General features: G+C 43.1%; 1 protein-coding gene across 1 annotated transcript; it reads left to right on the forward strand.

The window, feature by feature from the left end:
- Nucleotides 1-823: 823 nt before the first annotated feature.
- On the forward strand, nt 824-7147 carry SLITRK5 (SLIT and NTRK like family member 5; the record flags this gene model as incomplete). Its single annotated transcript, XM_080689516.1, has 2 exons — nt 824-902; nt 4230-7147. 2 exons carry the CDS (start codon nt 824-826, stop codon nt 7145-7147), a joined length of 2997 nt encoding a protein of 998 aa, XP_080545642.1.
- Between the last annotated feature and the right edge of the window lie 8122 nt (nt 7148-15269).

A 15269-nucleotide genomic window follows, 5' to 3' on the forward strand; every position in this document is an offset into this window, starting at 1 on the left:
AGCTCTAGTATTCTAAATGGCAGAGCAAGACAGGCTCTCTGCACAGGGCTGGGATCGTCTGCACCTGACCACCACTAACCTGGCGCTGTCGGGTTTATTTCCACTCCTCCCTTTTACAGGACGAGGACTGCACACTCCCACGCTCCTATTACGCACATGGTCCAAGACTTCTCAGTCTCCTACGACTGAGACATCCGAGGGGTGCTCCGGCTGGCCGCCCCAGCCAGGGGACGCCTTCGCCCTCGGCTGCCATCTATCGGCCACCGAGCGCTCGCGTCGCCCCGGGCCCATGATGTCTGCTGCAGCTCGGCTTGCACCGGCGGCGCGACAATAAACAAGTGCACCGGACGGGGCCCTGCACCCGCCACGAAGCAGACGTCTCAGAGACCCGGGCGATGCTTACCGTGTTGCCACCTTCTCGGCGCCGGGGAGAGAAGACACGACTTTTTCTGAGTTGTTTAAAGGCGCGGGGCTGCCAGGACACGCCGCGGGCGTAGAACAACGCAGTCCCCGGCCCTCAGTCCCCCAAAGGATGCCGGAGATAAAGAGTTCCAAGTAATGACGATCGTGCGCCTGGTTTGGGAAAGGGATAGCGCAAACCCCCGCGAACGCCGGGAGCCACCAAGCCGCCCAGAGGACGCAGGAGCCGTTCCAAGACTAATCAGCGGCCCTCGGCGGCGGCCGGCTCGGCTCGGGGACCGCGGCGGCCGGAGCCCAGCGCGGGGGTCGCCGCGCGGGGGGCGGAGGACGGCGTAGGAGCCTCGGCCGCCGCCGCCGGAGCAGCCAAGGGGCCAGTGCCACCTTCTCTCGCCCCCTCACTACCATGTACAGTGTGCGCTGCAAGAAGAAGGCGGGCGATGCATGCACACCCTCGCGCCCCTCTCCCTCCAGCTGGTCCCCGGGCGTGCGCCACTGACCAGGGGGGAATGTGGTGAAGACGGCGAGGAGGAGAGCCGCGGGGGGAGGGGAGGGCCGGCCTGCGCGAGCCCAGGCCGGAGGGTTTCCAGAGCCAGAGGCTGCAGGAGGGGGCGGCGGCCACAGCTGGGCCGGAGAAAGTTGCCCCCCATGCAGATGGGAACTGTAAGTACGCGCCTGGGGGGGTGCGGCGAAGGCGCCCGGGACCCTGCGATCGCGCCCCAGCGCGGGTGGGAGAGCGTGTGCGAGCGAGCGTGAGTGTGAGCTGGAGCTGGAGCGAGCGCTCGACCCGGCTAGCCGGGCCGGGGGCCAGGCGGGCTCCGCCGCGCCCCCGCTCGCGTCCCGCGCCTCCCCGCGCGCCCCGCCCGGCTGCTGCCCCAGCCCCCGCCGAGGCGCCTCTGCGGCCGGTGCCCGCCGCCCCTCCCCCTCCCATCCCACCGCTCGCGATCTCCCCCCACTCCCCAGCCGCTGCCCGCTCGCACTGCCGGGGAGAGCGCCGGGGAGCGCGGTGCGGGGAGCCCGGGAGCCCGCGGTCGCCCCCGCGGCGGCGGCCGGGGCTGCCAGCGTCCGGCACCTCTCTCCTCCAGGGCTCCGGCCGCACCGCTCACTGCCTCGTCGCTGTCTGGGCTTGGGAGCCCCAGTGCACACTCCAAAAGAGGGATTTTTGTTAAGGTAGCGATGATGAGTGGGCCCGAGAGATGTGAGACTGGGTAAGTCAGCCGTTCACTTTGCAAAAGAGGCGTGTGTGTGTGTGTGTGTGTGTGTGTGTGTGTGTGTGTGTTCCCGCGCGAGCGTGTGTGTGTGTGTGTGTGTGTGTGTGTGCGTGTGTGTACCGGGTGGCTTCTCTCATCCCACCTCTTCTTCCTCCCATTCCCCTTCCTTCGCTTTGGGGCGGGGTGGGGGAGGGGGAGCCTCGCGTCTTGGAACTCCGGGTGCTCTGCCTGGGCGGCCGTTCCAGAGCAGCTGTGCCCGGAGCCGCCGGTCGGGCCTGGGTGCTGGGCTCCATCCAGCCCGAGAGGCTCCATACTGTTTAATGCAGGGATGTGCGAGGCGGTGATACAGGCTCTCAATTCTTGGGGAAAGAGCAAATACAGTCCCTCCGCCCCCGCCCTCCAAAAAAACATTTTTTTTTTTTTATCATCTGAGAATGTGCCGCGCACTCGCGAATTTGCATCCGTGGTGCGCTTCCCAGTCAGAATGTCAGCCTTCCCCGGCTCATTCAACTTTATTTTCTCCAAATCTCCGTCTCCTTTGATGGCAAGGAGGAGGAGAAAGGCAAGAGGAAGCTCTTCGACCCTTGCTAAGTAGAACTGAATTAAAGTTGTAAACGCTCGAGTTTAATATTGGCTGGACACAATTTGCAATGGGCTCTCAGTTGGGGAAGGAGGTGAATGGGGGCGGGGAGGCACGGGGAGGGAGGGGGAGGGGACCCAACCCAGCTGAATGGATGTGCAGATTTGATCCAGCGGAGAACCCAGATTTCAAGGTAAACGTTTTGCTTTCATGGGGTGGGGGGCGTCCTTTAAGCCGGGAGGCGATTGCCATTGTGATGGGAGGTCGGGGATACTCGCGATTGTTATACAGTGTGATGATCCCGATTCGTCTTGACACGTCTGGGTGGCCAAACGTGAATGATTCGCAGGCACACTTGCACATGTGCGTGTGAATGCAGGCGCTTTTAATAACGCGGGCTGGAGTCGACTTGGAGATTCACAGCGAGGTCTCCAGGCTGGGAGTCTGTGCCTCAGAAACGTCTGGGCTTTAGTTTGAGGTTGCAAGTGGACCTCAGACTTGGGTAGTGAGGCAGCAGCGGTGTTGACTGGAGAGGAGGCATCGGTTCCCAGAGCGCGTTCCCACATGCCTCCGGTTCTGCCCTGCCGCCTCGCTAACCCCAGCAGTGCACACCACACACACACACACACACACACACACACACACACACACACACTCCATGTGTGTCTTTCTTCCGGAGTACTGCTGTGGACTCAAAGTAGGAAGTGGAAGGAAACCTTCAAGGAAACCAAAAGAAAGAAAAGGGGAGGGGGAGGGCCAATTCCTTGGGGAGATGACATTTGGGTATTAAAAAGCACTGACTTATGTCTCTTGCTGTTTTCCTTTCCACCTTCCTATGTTGCCTCTCAATCAGTCCATGGAGCACTTTCCCTGAGGGGGAAATAATTTTTAAAAATGAGGGGGGGGAGGTATTGACAAATGGAATAAGCGACTCCAAAGATGGTGATGTTGGCGAGGTGGTACTTCTTCCTAATCTTGCTAGTTCGGCAGGGTTAGCTTTGCATACCGTGGCAAATAGGCGCGGAGCCCGAGGTAAGGGAGGCTTTGGCGCTGGTCCCTGGTTTACTTTTAGCTGATTCTGGGTAAGCAGGAGGGATGTCCTCTTTAAACTCGGTGTATTCGGAGGTGTTCTGAGATTGCAGATGCCTTCGCTGAGTTGGTTTTTTTTTTTTTTTTTTTTTTTTTGTAATCCATAGTGCCGAACTATTTCAGTGGCTTAAAGATGTGGTTTGCTACCGTCGCCGGCAGGATCAGTGAGGAGAAATGCTCGCAAGGCGCTCTCAGGAAAGCGCTGCTAAGTGGCACCAAGCATGCAATTAGGACGCTGATGCGCTTAAGAGCGTGGTAGTGAAGTCCACCATCAAAGCAAATGCGCTCTCCTTTCTCTCCATACTCAGAGCTCTGGAAGACAATTGGTGATTTAAGAGCGTCTCCTGCCTCCTTTTGATGCATTATCTTCCATCCGTTTTGCCTCTGAAAAGTATTCTTTAGGTTCCCACCCTAGCGTTTCTTGCGATGGTTTAAAATAGCCCAAGTACTGTGACTCCCTGCTTTTCTGTGAACATGGGAGACCTTCATGGTGAACTGTTAACCGAGAGATGCTGGAGGAATGGAAGGGGGCTGGGTGGAGGTGAGGTGGGGAACCTTGTACAATGATGCTTCTTTTCTCTTACATTGGAACCGTGAAACTGAACTGACAGCCATTTTATGTATATTTACGGATTGGTTTTGTAAAGGGGGGGGCAGAGAGGATCATTAAGAAGGGACTCCATCTGCCCCCAGCTAGGGAGGAGCAGTATATTCCTGGTATCCTCATTAGAAAATGAACCTTTAAAGCAAAGTGAATGTCAAAATTAAAAATACAGTCTGGAGAACGTCAGTGATCCACTGGGGTGGGGTGGGGGTTACCATCCATACCCTCCCTAGATTTCAAAAAAAGAGAGTACCAAGGAAGAGAGAGACTTGTTTGATGAATCCCTTAAATTTTTGTCATATTCTGTTGTTTCCTTTCTCCCTTGCAGGAGGTAAAATGCACATTTGCTGCCCCCCAGTAACTTTGGAACAGGACCTCCACAGAAAAATGCATAGCTGGATGCTGCAGACTCTAGCGTTTGCTGTAACATCTCTCGTCCTTTCGTGTGCAGAAACCATCGATTATTATGGGGAAATCTGTGACAATGCATGTCCTTGTGAGGAAAAGGACGGCATTTTAACCGTGAGCTGTGAAAACCGGGGGATCATCAGTCTTTCTGAAATTAGCCCTCCCCGTTTCCCAATCTATCACCTCCTGTTGTCTGGAAACCTCTTGAACCGTCTCTATCCCAATGAGTTTGTCAATTACACGGGGGCTTCAATTTTACATCTGGGTAGCAATGTTATCCAAGACATTGAGACCGGGGCTTTTCATGGGCTGCGGGGTTTGAGGAGATTGCATCTGAATAATAACAAATTGGAACTTCTAAGAGATGATACCTTTCTTGGCTTGGAGAACCTGGAATACCTACAGGTCGATTACAATTACATCAGCGTCATTGAACCCAATGCTTTTGGGAAACTGCATTCTTTGCAGGTGCTTATTCTCAATGACAATCTATTGTCAAGTTTACCCAACAATCTTTTCTGTTTTGTGCCCTTAACGCACTTGGACCTGCGGGGAAACCGGCTGAAACTTCTGCCCTATGTGGGGCTGTTGCAGCACATGGATAAAGTTGTGGAGTTACAGCTGGAGGAAAACCCCTGGAATTGCTCCTGTGAGCTGATCTCTCTCAAGGACTGGTTGGACAGCATCTCCTACTCTGCCCTTGTGGGCGATGTGGTTTGTGAGACTCCCTTCCGTTTACACGGCAGGGACCTGGATGAGGTCTCCAAGCAGGAACTTTGCCCCAGGAGACTTATCTCCGACTACGAGATGAGGCCACAGACGCCTTTGAGCACCACGGGGTATTTACACACCACCCCAGCCTCGGTGAATTCCGTGGCCACTTCTTCCTCTGCTGTTTACAAACCCCCATTGAAGCCCCCTAAGGGAACCCGTCAGCCCAACAAGCCGCGAGTGCGACCCACCTCTCGGCAGCCCTCTAAGGACTTGGGCTACAGTAACTATGGCCCCAGCATCGCCTACCAGACCAAATCCCCGGTGCCTTTGGAGTGTCCCACCGCGTGCACTTGCAACCTGCAGATCTCAGATCTGGGCCTCAACGTCAACTGCCAGGAGCGCAAGATAGAGAGCATTGCTGAGCTGCAGCCCAAGCCCTACAATCCTAAGAAAATGTATCTGACGGAGAACTACATCGCAGTGGTGAGCCGGACAGACTTCTTGGAGGCCACCGGACTGGATCTCCTGCACCTGGGTAACAACCGCATCTCGGTGATCAAGGACAGCGCCTTTAGGGATCTCACCAACCTGAGGCGCCTCTACTTGAATGGCAACCGGATCGAGAGGCTGAGCCCAGAGTTATTCTATGGCCTGCAGAGCTTGCAGTATCTCTTCCTCCAATACAATCTCATTCGCGAGATTCTGCCAGGGACTTTCGATCCAGTCCCCAACCTCCAGCTGCTATTTCTGAATAACAACCTTCTGCAAGCCATGCCCTCAGGGGTTTTCTCTGGCCTCACCCTCTTCAGGCTGAACCTGAGGAGTAACCACTTCACCTCTTTGCCAGTGAGTGGAGTTCTGGACCAGCTGAAGTCTCTCATCCAAATCGACCTGCATGACAACCCTTGGGATTGTACCTGCGAGGTAGTGGGCATGAAGCTGTGGGTGGAACAGCTCAAGGTGGGCGTCTTAGTGGACGAGGTGATCTGCAAGTCGCCCAAGAAATTCGCTGAGACCGACATGCGCTCTATTAAGTCAGAGCTGCTGTGTCCAGACTATTCGGATGTGGTGGTGTCCACGCCCACGCCCTCCTCCATCCAAGGACCCGCGAGGACGGGCACGGTGACCCCTGCGGTCCGCTTGAACAGCACCGGGCCCCCCGCGGGCTTGGGGGGCGGCGGAGGTGCCTCCTCGGTGCCCCTGTCTGTGTTGATCCTCAGTCTCCTGCTGGTTTTCATCATGTCCGTCTTCGTGGCCGCTGGACTCTTCGTGCTGGTCATGAAGCGAAGGAAGAAGAACCAGAGCGACCACACGAGCACCAACAACTCCGACGTGAGCTCCTTCAACATGCAGTACTGCGTCTACGGCGGCGGCGGGGGCGGCGGGGGCGGCGGGGGCGGGCGCGGCCTGAGCGGCCACCGGCACGACCACGTGCATCACAGCGGGCCCGCGCTGCCCAAGGTGAAGACGCCCGCGGGCCACGTGTACGAGTACATCCCCCACCCGCTGGGCCACATGTGCAAAAACCCCATCTACCGTTCCCGGGAAGGCAACTCCGTGGAGGATTATAAGGACCTGCACGAGCTCAAGGTCACCTACAGCGGCAGCAACCACCACCTGCAGCAGCAGCCGCCGCCGCCTCAGCAGCCGCAGCCCCTGCCCCAGCCCCAGCCCCCGCCGCAGCTGCAGCTGCAGCCCGGGGAGGAGGAGAGGCGGGAAAGCCACCACATGAGGAGCCCCGCCTACAGCGTCAGCACCATCGAGCCCAGGGAGGACCTACTGTCGCCGGTGCAGGACGCCGACCGCTTTTACAGGGGCATTTTAGAACCAGAAAAACACTGCTCCACCACCCCCGCCGGCAATAGCCTCCCGGAATACCCCAAATTCCCGTGCAGTCCCGCTGCTTACACTTTCTCCCCCAACTATGACCTGAGACGCCCCCATCAGTACTTGCACCCGGGGGCTGGGGACAGCAGGCTGCGGGAACCGGTGCTCTACAGCCCCCCGAGTGCTCTGTTTGTAGAACCCAACCGGAATGAGTACCTGGAGCTAAAAGCAAAACTAAACGTTGAGCCGGACTACCTCGAAGTGCTGGAAAAACAGACCACATTTAGCCAGTTCTAAAAGCAAAGAAACTCCCTTCGAGCTTTTGCCTTGCAGACAAGCAAGCAAGCCGACACACGCGGTGGAACACCTTTGATTAATTGTGTTGTTTCAACGTTTAGGGTGAAGTGCCTTGGCACGGGATTCTCAGCTTCGGCGGAAGATACTGAAAGGGTGTGCAATTTCCTTTTCCTTTTACCAGTGGGAAGCATTAGTGTAAACTGGGCACATCGCTTTTTCTTCTGGCGAGTGTGGGGGAGGAGAGGAGAAGGAAGGGCTTTGTGGAGGGAAACTCGCTGCGAGGTTGACTTGTTTAAGGTCGCAGACGTTTGGGTGGTGGTTGGCAGTGCTAAGAATGGTGGAAGCTGACAGCGCATAGATTCTACTCCGCATCTTTGCTCCTCCACCCTCCCGCCCTCCCCCTTTAAGCCATGGGTGGCTCTAAATGGCTTTGGTGGAGAGATTAGCACACCCCAACTTGAATAGGAAGTTTGTTCTCTCCCTCTTCTTCTTCCTCCCCTCCCACCTCCCTTCTTAGTCCTTTCCTTTGTTTTTAAAGGATGTGTTTGTATGCATTCTGGACATTTGAATTAAAAAAAAAAAACAAAAGTATTGTGATCTAGGAAAGGATCACTATAGATGTGGACAAATCATTAAAATTACAGAGCTATATGATCCATAATTGATTAGTCAAAATAACTTATTGATGAAATATACAAATATTTTATTGTAGCACCTATTTTTATATGCACATTTAGCATTCCTCTTTCCTTCACTATTTAGCCTATGATTTTCACAGAGGTATTGCATTGTATTAGGAACTGTATTTCCAAGACTGAAATGATATCAGGAAAGCATTTAAAATCATTAAAAGTTGTGGAGCACTTAATGGCGGAATCTTTAAAAACCAATGCAACCACCAAATTTGACCTGTAATTTTTTATTAAAAAAAATCTGATTGTATCCCACTGTATAAAAGAAAAATAGGGCAACTAATTGGGCCGTTGGAGAGAATTGTGTGCAAGCTTTTGGTTTTATTAGAGGAGATTTAAAAGTATTTTTATTAGTGAACCAAAACGATGTATTGATTTGACTACTATTGTAGCCGATTTTCGATTGTTTAACCAAACTCAGTTGTATTTGTACAGATCCACGCGTCCTGGCACCTCAGAAGACCAAATGATGGGCTGTACATGTCTCCACACAATGTCTTTATCCCTCTGGGCAGTAAGCAATGATGTAATGACAAGCAGGATCTCTGTAAGATGGGGCTACTGTTGTTACAGTCTCATATGTATCCCAGCACATGTAATTTTTTAAATAGTTTCTGAATAAACACTTGATAACTATGTCAAATATGAGGAATTGAAGTAATGATTACTTGAAGTGCCAAGATGTAGCTAGCTCTGCGTGACTGGTAAGACCTCCAAAAACAATTCAGGAAGTAGTTGTAAAGCTTTATTCCTAATGGAAAAAGTTCTTCACCCCAATCATAAAAGTTTCAAAATATACGTACATGCCTTTGTTAGTTCAGGTATGCTTTTCTGAATAGTGCCACTGACTATGTTTATTAATAATACCTCAATTGTATATTTTCTTTCCTTACTGAAGTATTCATCTAATGCGTGGAACATGGTAAGTAACATGTTACATATTCATGTTTTCATTAGTATCGCATATTTTGTCGTATCAGACTTATTTATTCAGTTTATGATTTTTTCCTAAGTTTTGTGTTTTATCTGATGTAAAGCTACCTTCAGCAAACATCTAAAAGTTGATCATGGTCTTAAATATTCAAGTTGCAGATGGGTATAAACTGTTGGCCTCTGAGTAAGGTTTGCAAGTAAATTTCGATTACAACTGAAGAGTAGAAGGTGTTTGAATTTAACTGAAGCTTAAAGAGCCTTGTCTTTCATTGCTGTTGGTGGATCTCCCCGTAATCTTTAATGGGATGTGTACAGTTTCAAGGGCTGTTCATGAACTTCACCTTTAAGGGACAATTGTCATGGCATTCTGCCACAAAGAGGCAGCATTCACCCATGAGTAAATTGACAGTAACTATTTAAATTCAGCTTGAACAGGTGGCATCAGTTTCTCCGAAGTGTTTTTTTTTTTTTTTATTATAATGCTACAATGACCAAGTACAGTAAGCATCCATATTCTTCCCAACATTTTCCCTCAAATTTGTTTTCAAAGGGGAAAGTAATAAATGTAATAATGCCATGATATTATCATGAAAACACAAATGTATAAATCTTCATCTACCTCCTCTATATGAGATCCAAAATTACAAAAGAAAAAATAAATGGTAGAATTTGATTTCACTTTTGGAGTTGTTATTGTTTTCACAAGAAAAATTTATTTTTTTAAAATTGTCAATATCACTACAACATTATTATATAGAGATATGAATGTTTATTAATAAATTAAAAATTCTAATGCAATGTACAAATCTACATGAAATTAAGTTTCTGAATTGATGCATAAGACAATAAAAATTACACAAAACTAAAGACATATTTCTGGACAGCATAAGTAATTTTCAAAGAAAGTACATCGATGTATTTTTAAAAGATATATAAAACTCTATTCAGTAAAAAAATCAGTCCTATTTCATATAAACTTTGCAAATAGTCTTTTTAGGTATTATGTTTCTATCTTTACTATTTTTAAAGTACTCAGCATCTTTTTAACATGGAAAATTACAGTTATATGAGTCATTAACAGAGGTTACTCCCAGTTTTTAAATTTTCCCTTTGTATTAAGAGGATAAACATGAACTCATACTGGCTATAATAAACTAAAAATCGATCATGTCAGAATCATGAACCTTCATAAAATGAAAAAGGAATTATATTTCTCCTTACATATGGTCTCCTACTCATCCATTAACCTGTACAATAGAGTCCGAGTTGTATGTTTTGCATATTTGATTTTTGGTATTGTAGGTTGTTCTCTGAATAAATAGACTTGTTATATCAGTGGTATAGAATTGGCTTAATAAACCTTGCAACATCTCTCCATATAGTTTTGGGGAATAACATGTGTAGTGTTTCAGGCATATATTAAAATTTGGGTGCAAACCAAGCTTACTCTTCGTGCTTGTTCTATTTAATATATATCATAAACTCATATAAACTTATTTCCTGTAGATAGTAGAAAATATTGTTTTTTATCTCTATATGATTGTAGTGTGAATATTTAAATTATCTTGGATAATATATTCCATGTAGATGTAGTTGAATAACTTTATACAAAACACTAAATTACAAGTTAAACAACTTTAGCATAAGTATTATACTTGGAACACATATTTTGCTTAGGGAAGATAATTACCCTTTAACATGCAAAAGTGGAAAATTTTGGCAACTATTCTATATACTCAAGTGTATTCCTCTGCACTGCTCCCTTTATCCCAATACGAAGGTCAATCGAGTGTATAGAAAGTACATCTTCATGTAATGTCGAAAAGGTTAACGAAGACTGTAGTTTCTTGCATTATACATTAACTATTCTTGTTAAGATATATGATTATAAAGTCATTGAAAATAATATGGATAATGTTCTTTCCCCACCCTATTATAAATTATGTCTCTTTTCCTTTTCTCTTACATTTCTTCTCTCCATCCTTCCTTCTTTTCTCTTATCTCTCCATTATTTTTCAGTAGAGCAAAATAACGAGTGAGAATAGTTCATTCTTCGTTAGAAATGCCCCAAACTGGCCATTTAAATTCAAAAGCTCAGTGCATTGTTTCCCAAGTCATGTGATCCCAAATTTCTGAAAATAAAGCAGACCACAAATATGCTTTCAATTTGGTGGCAAATAAGCTCGTATTGCGTTTTTTAAATGGTTACAAGTGGAAATATTGTTCAGACTTGACAAAGCTTTTGGTATTACTACTTTTAAGAATAAAATTCACACACATTAAAGGACTAGAAAAACAGGAAAGTAACAAATGTAAGCACTAAAAACCAGGCACGTGTAATTGTGACTTCAAAGAGAATAAAGTATTATAAGTGAAAAATCACACTGTTATACAATTAACTGTTTAATTTATAGAATGGTCTTCAAATTCTTGAAGCTCTCCACTAGTTTGCAAACACAAATATATTATAGTAAAATTAAAGTAGCTGGATACACATTAGCCATGTGTCTAAAAACAATCTAACATTGAAATGCAAATAAATTATGTATTCATTATATTGGATTTAATGCTGTTCTTAGCATTAATTAATTTTAAATTAATAAGATGCTTTTCCATAACTGCAATGCCTATATATATATATATCCATTAGTGTATAAAACATATATCTGTCATGAAAAATTAAACTATGATTATCACATATGCAACTTTCATCCTGGGTTCATTATATTTTAATGCTGTTAAGAGCTTCAATTATATTTTTATGCTTCATGCTTTATGAATGCTATATAGTGCGAAAGTGATTGGTACAGTATGTTTGGAATCATAATATAATTATTTTTCTTTCTTTGTTTTTAGTCTACCTTTCAGTGTAAGATTTATGTCAAATTTTCATGTTAATTGTACTGGTATTTGTACATTTTTTAAACATTTAAGAAAACATTTAATCTTAAGCTCAAATAATTTAGATTATTTATTAAAATAAAAATATTCTGTAGAGAATTGATACAGTACACATATGAGATAATTTGGCTTTCTTATTTTATATTGCTGTAAAAATGTCATATGTCATATAATAAAAAGTCAGATACATTTTTATTAGATATTAGGAAATTCATCTTATAGAAGAAATAATATTCTCAGAAATATGTTGAATGAAAATATTCAAATAGATTTTTAGTTAGGTATCTCAATGAGTACATTTGAAGGTATGCCATATATTTTTTATAAAAATATACTGTTAAAAATTACATGTGGAAGTTATGAACCAGTTTGTGATGGATTTATCATTATTATTATTAACAAATGCATAGTTGGAATGTGGCTTTTTCTTAAAAGCTTGGTCTACTTTGGACAGCTTATTTGCATACCATTTACTTTAAGAAATATATTAATATATTACCATATAAATTCAACTCAGATTTAATTGTAATATTTCAAATTTGAGTCACATGTATAGCCATATACATATATAAGCATCAGAATTCTGTTACTTTTTAGTGTTCCAGAATATGTATCCCAGCATTGGTTTAGTTTGCATAGGTGTGTTTGTGTGTGTGTTGTGTGTGTTGTGTGTGTGTGTGTTTTGTTTTCACTACATCCTATCTATGCAAAAAGAGACTGGCACGTGAATAAGAAAAGTTGAACAATTAATGACAAATATAGATGATAGATATGAATAAAAAAAGCTAAACACAACAAAAATTCAGATGCTGGAGTACAGATTTGTCTTAGATGAGGTTAACATTGTATAGCTATAGCTGTATGTTATTATTTGTTGGCTATTAAAATTAAATCTTTATTAAAAGGAAGGTATCTGAGGAAAATATTAGTAAAAGGAAAGAAATATTTATTTGGCAATTTGTCCTATGTTTTTGGGCATTTCAGTTTATTCTTCATAAAAAATTTTACCCTAAGGAATATACTTTTTAGTACAGCATGTACTTGGGTCCTTTTGCCCATGATTGCTTTGGCCTACACATTCTTCAATTAAAACTTTGTGCATCAGATTAGACATGTGAAAAATGACACTATTATTCTTGCAACTCTAATCAGGCCCCTCTAGATATCTTTATTAAAAAATAAGTTTTCCAATTTACTGATTTGCATGAATGTTAAAGTATCTTTAGTCATATCAGGTGCATCTCTTTATATTGTTAATTTAAAAATATGATTACCACGGGTTATTCTTAAGCAGGATTTAATGTGAGTGAGCATAAGTGAACTTTAAATTATCTCTAATAACCATCCTAAATACATAGAATCTAAAAAGTAAAGGTGACAGTTTCTTTGTAAATATACCTAAAATTACACACTGATCAACAGGGTGGCTCTTATAGTTCACAAAATGCCACCTTTCTATGCTTATAAACACACATAAAACACTTGGCAAATGAAAAATCCAAAGTTTAACTCCTGAAAAAACCTGTTTTAATCTCATCAGAATACATCTGTTTTCATTATTTTAGACTAAGTTGAATGCCTTTAGGAAGGAAGAGCATGTCCATTTCATCTTAACCTGGTAACTACATTTGAGAATTTGAGCTTTCAGTGATATTTAAATAAAATTTGTCCCTCTAATGTTAAAAATTATGTATCATAATCATGAATCTGTGGATAATATCCTATGGGAACTTAAAGTTTATCAGTGCTCTACATATAATGTATAAAGTAGCAGGTTTTATGAATAAATTAAATATAAAATCGAAACTGATATTTCTGCATTAAAAGGAGCACTGTTTATTATATATTAATATTCTGTTAGAAACATAAGCGTAAGTATTAAAGTTAACTATTTTCTGTATCTTGAAGTCTTCCACAGATGACGCTACTCCCATGTAGGTGATTTTGTAAAATGTACTGTCTCCCACAAGCCCTGGACATCAAGGGAAGCAACAGCAGTACGTTAGTGCACATGGAAAATTATAACTGCAGTTTAGACCACAGCCTTTTTCTGAAAAGTCCACCTCTGATGTACTTGAAATGAGTGATAAAGCTCAATTCAACCAAAAAATGTCAAACATAAGGTATCATGAGAATTATTTCTAGGATAGAAAGTATAACTTGAAAGATCTTATCCTATAGAATTAGGAACAAAAAAATTTTAAGTGGGGAGATACAGAATTGACAAATTTTTTCAATGTATTTAAACAAAAAAGAGCAGATAAAATATATATTTTATTATTACTAACTTGATTCCTGATTGGTTCTTTTCAATTTGATTTTGTATCTGCAGAAGATAAAATGTAATGAAATTCCAAATGCTCAGTGTTTCTTTTATTTAAGATTTTTTCTGAGACTAAGACGGATATACAATATAAAGATTTTCTGAATTTTATCTCTCATTTGTCTAAAAATGTTAATTAGCTTTGTGTTATAAACAGACTGTTACTGAGTTTTTGTTATTGATTTGATTTAGTGATCATGCAATCTTAGCTTTTGAAAATGAAAAAATGTGGCTGAAATAGTTGCAAATTATTTGCTGTTATTTCATATTAAATGGTAGGCAGTGGTTAAAAGATGAAACTACGATGCTATTATTCTGAATCAGTTTCTTTATTTCCATAGATTAATGGTATATCCTTTGGCAACTCTCTTTGTGTTTCTTCCTTAATTTCACTCTGTGAAAATTGATATAATTATCTCAGCTTATGAAACTCTGAAAGAAATTTAGAATTTTTTTCCTACTGAGCATGTCAGTTGTGATTCTAGATATAAAAACTCATTTCTGTTTGCATCTATAAAAATCATATCTTTCAGATTTAAACATGTTTCTCATACTGTGTGTCTATATTCATAAAAATATTATTTCAAATGCATTTTGTTTGCATTTAACATACTGTGAAGTTATGTATTTTGAAATTTCTATTATTTGGGGTTTAATTTAAGCAGTACTGAGTATACCTATATATTAAAGGATCTTGGCTTTATTGCAGAATGAATAGTAAAAGGTACAATAAATATAATATACATCATGTTCCATTTTAATATTCTAAATTTAGTCACTGCTTTCTTATATAATGATTAATAGTAAAGATAGCTTTAATTTCCTTTTACCTCAGCAAGTAAAAGGAAATTAAAGCTATCTGTTAAATCTGGCTATTAATCTGATCATGAAAAAAACTCCATTCTCACTGTTTTTAAATGTCATTACTAGCAATTTACTGGTCTCAATAACAATCTGAGTTCTTTCTCAGATGCTTAGTTATATACATATATATTAAATATTATAGGGAGCTGTAATAATTAGATTTTAAATAGTCGCAATGATAAATTCATAAACTCAATGATTATATCATACCCTTTGCAATGATGAACAGAAACTCAGGTACTTCAAAATTAATATCTCGAGAGACTGGAAGTGTAGCAAGCTGGCATTCATACTAATAAAAAGGTCTTAGTGAATATCACCTTACAACTTAACAACATCTGCATTATGCAATATTTATTTGAAACAATTATATAGTGCAAATTTTGTGTTTCTATTCTGTGTAAGAAAG

This window comes from Muscardinus avellanarius (genome assembly GCF_963383645.1).
Source record: "Muscardinus avellanarius genome assembly, chromosome: 2".
Classification (NCBI taxonomy): Eukaryota; Metazoa; Chordata; class Mammalia; order Rodentia; family Gliridae; genus Muscardinus; species Muscardinus avellanarius.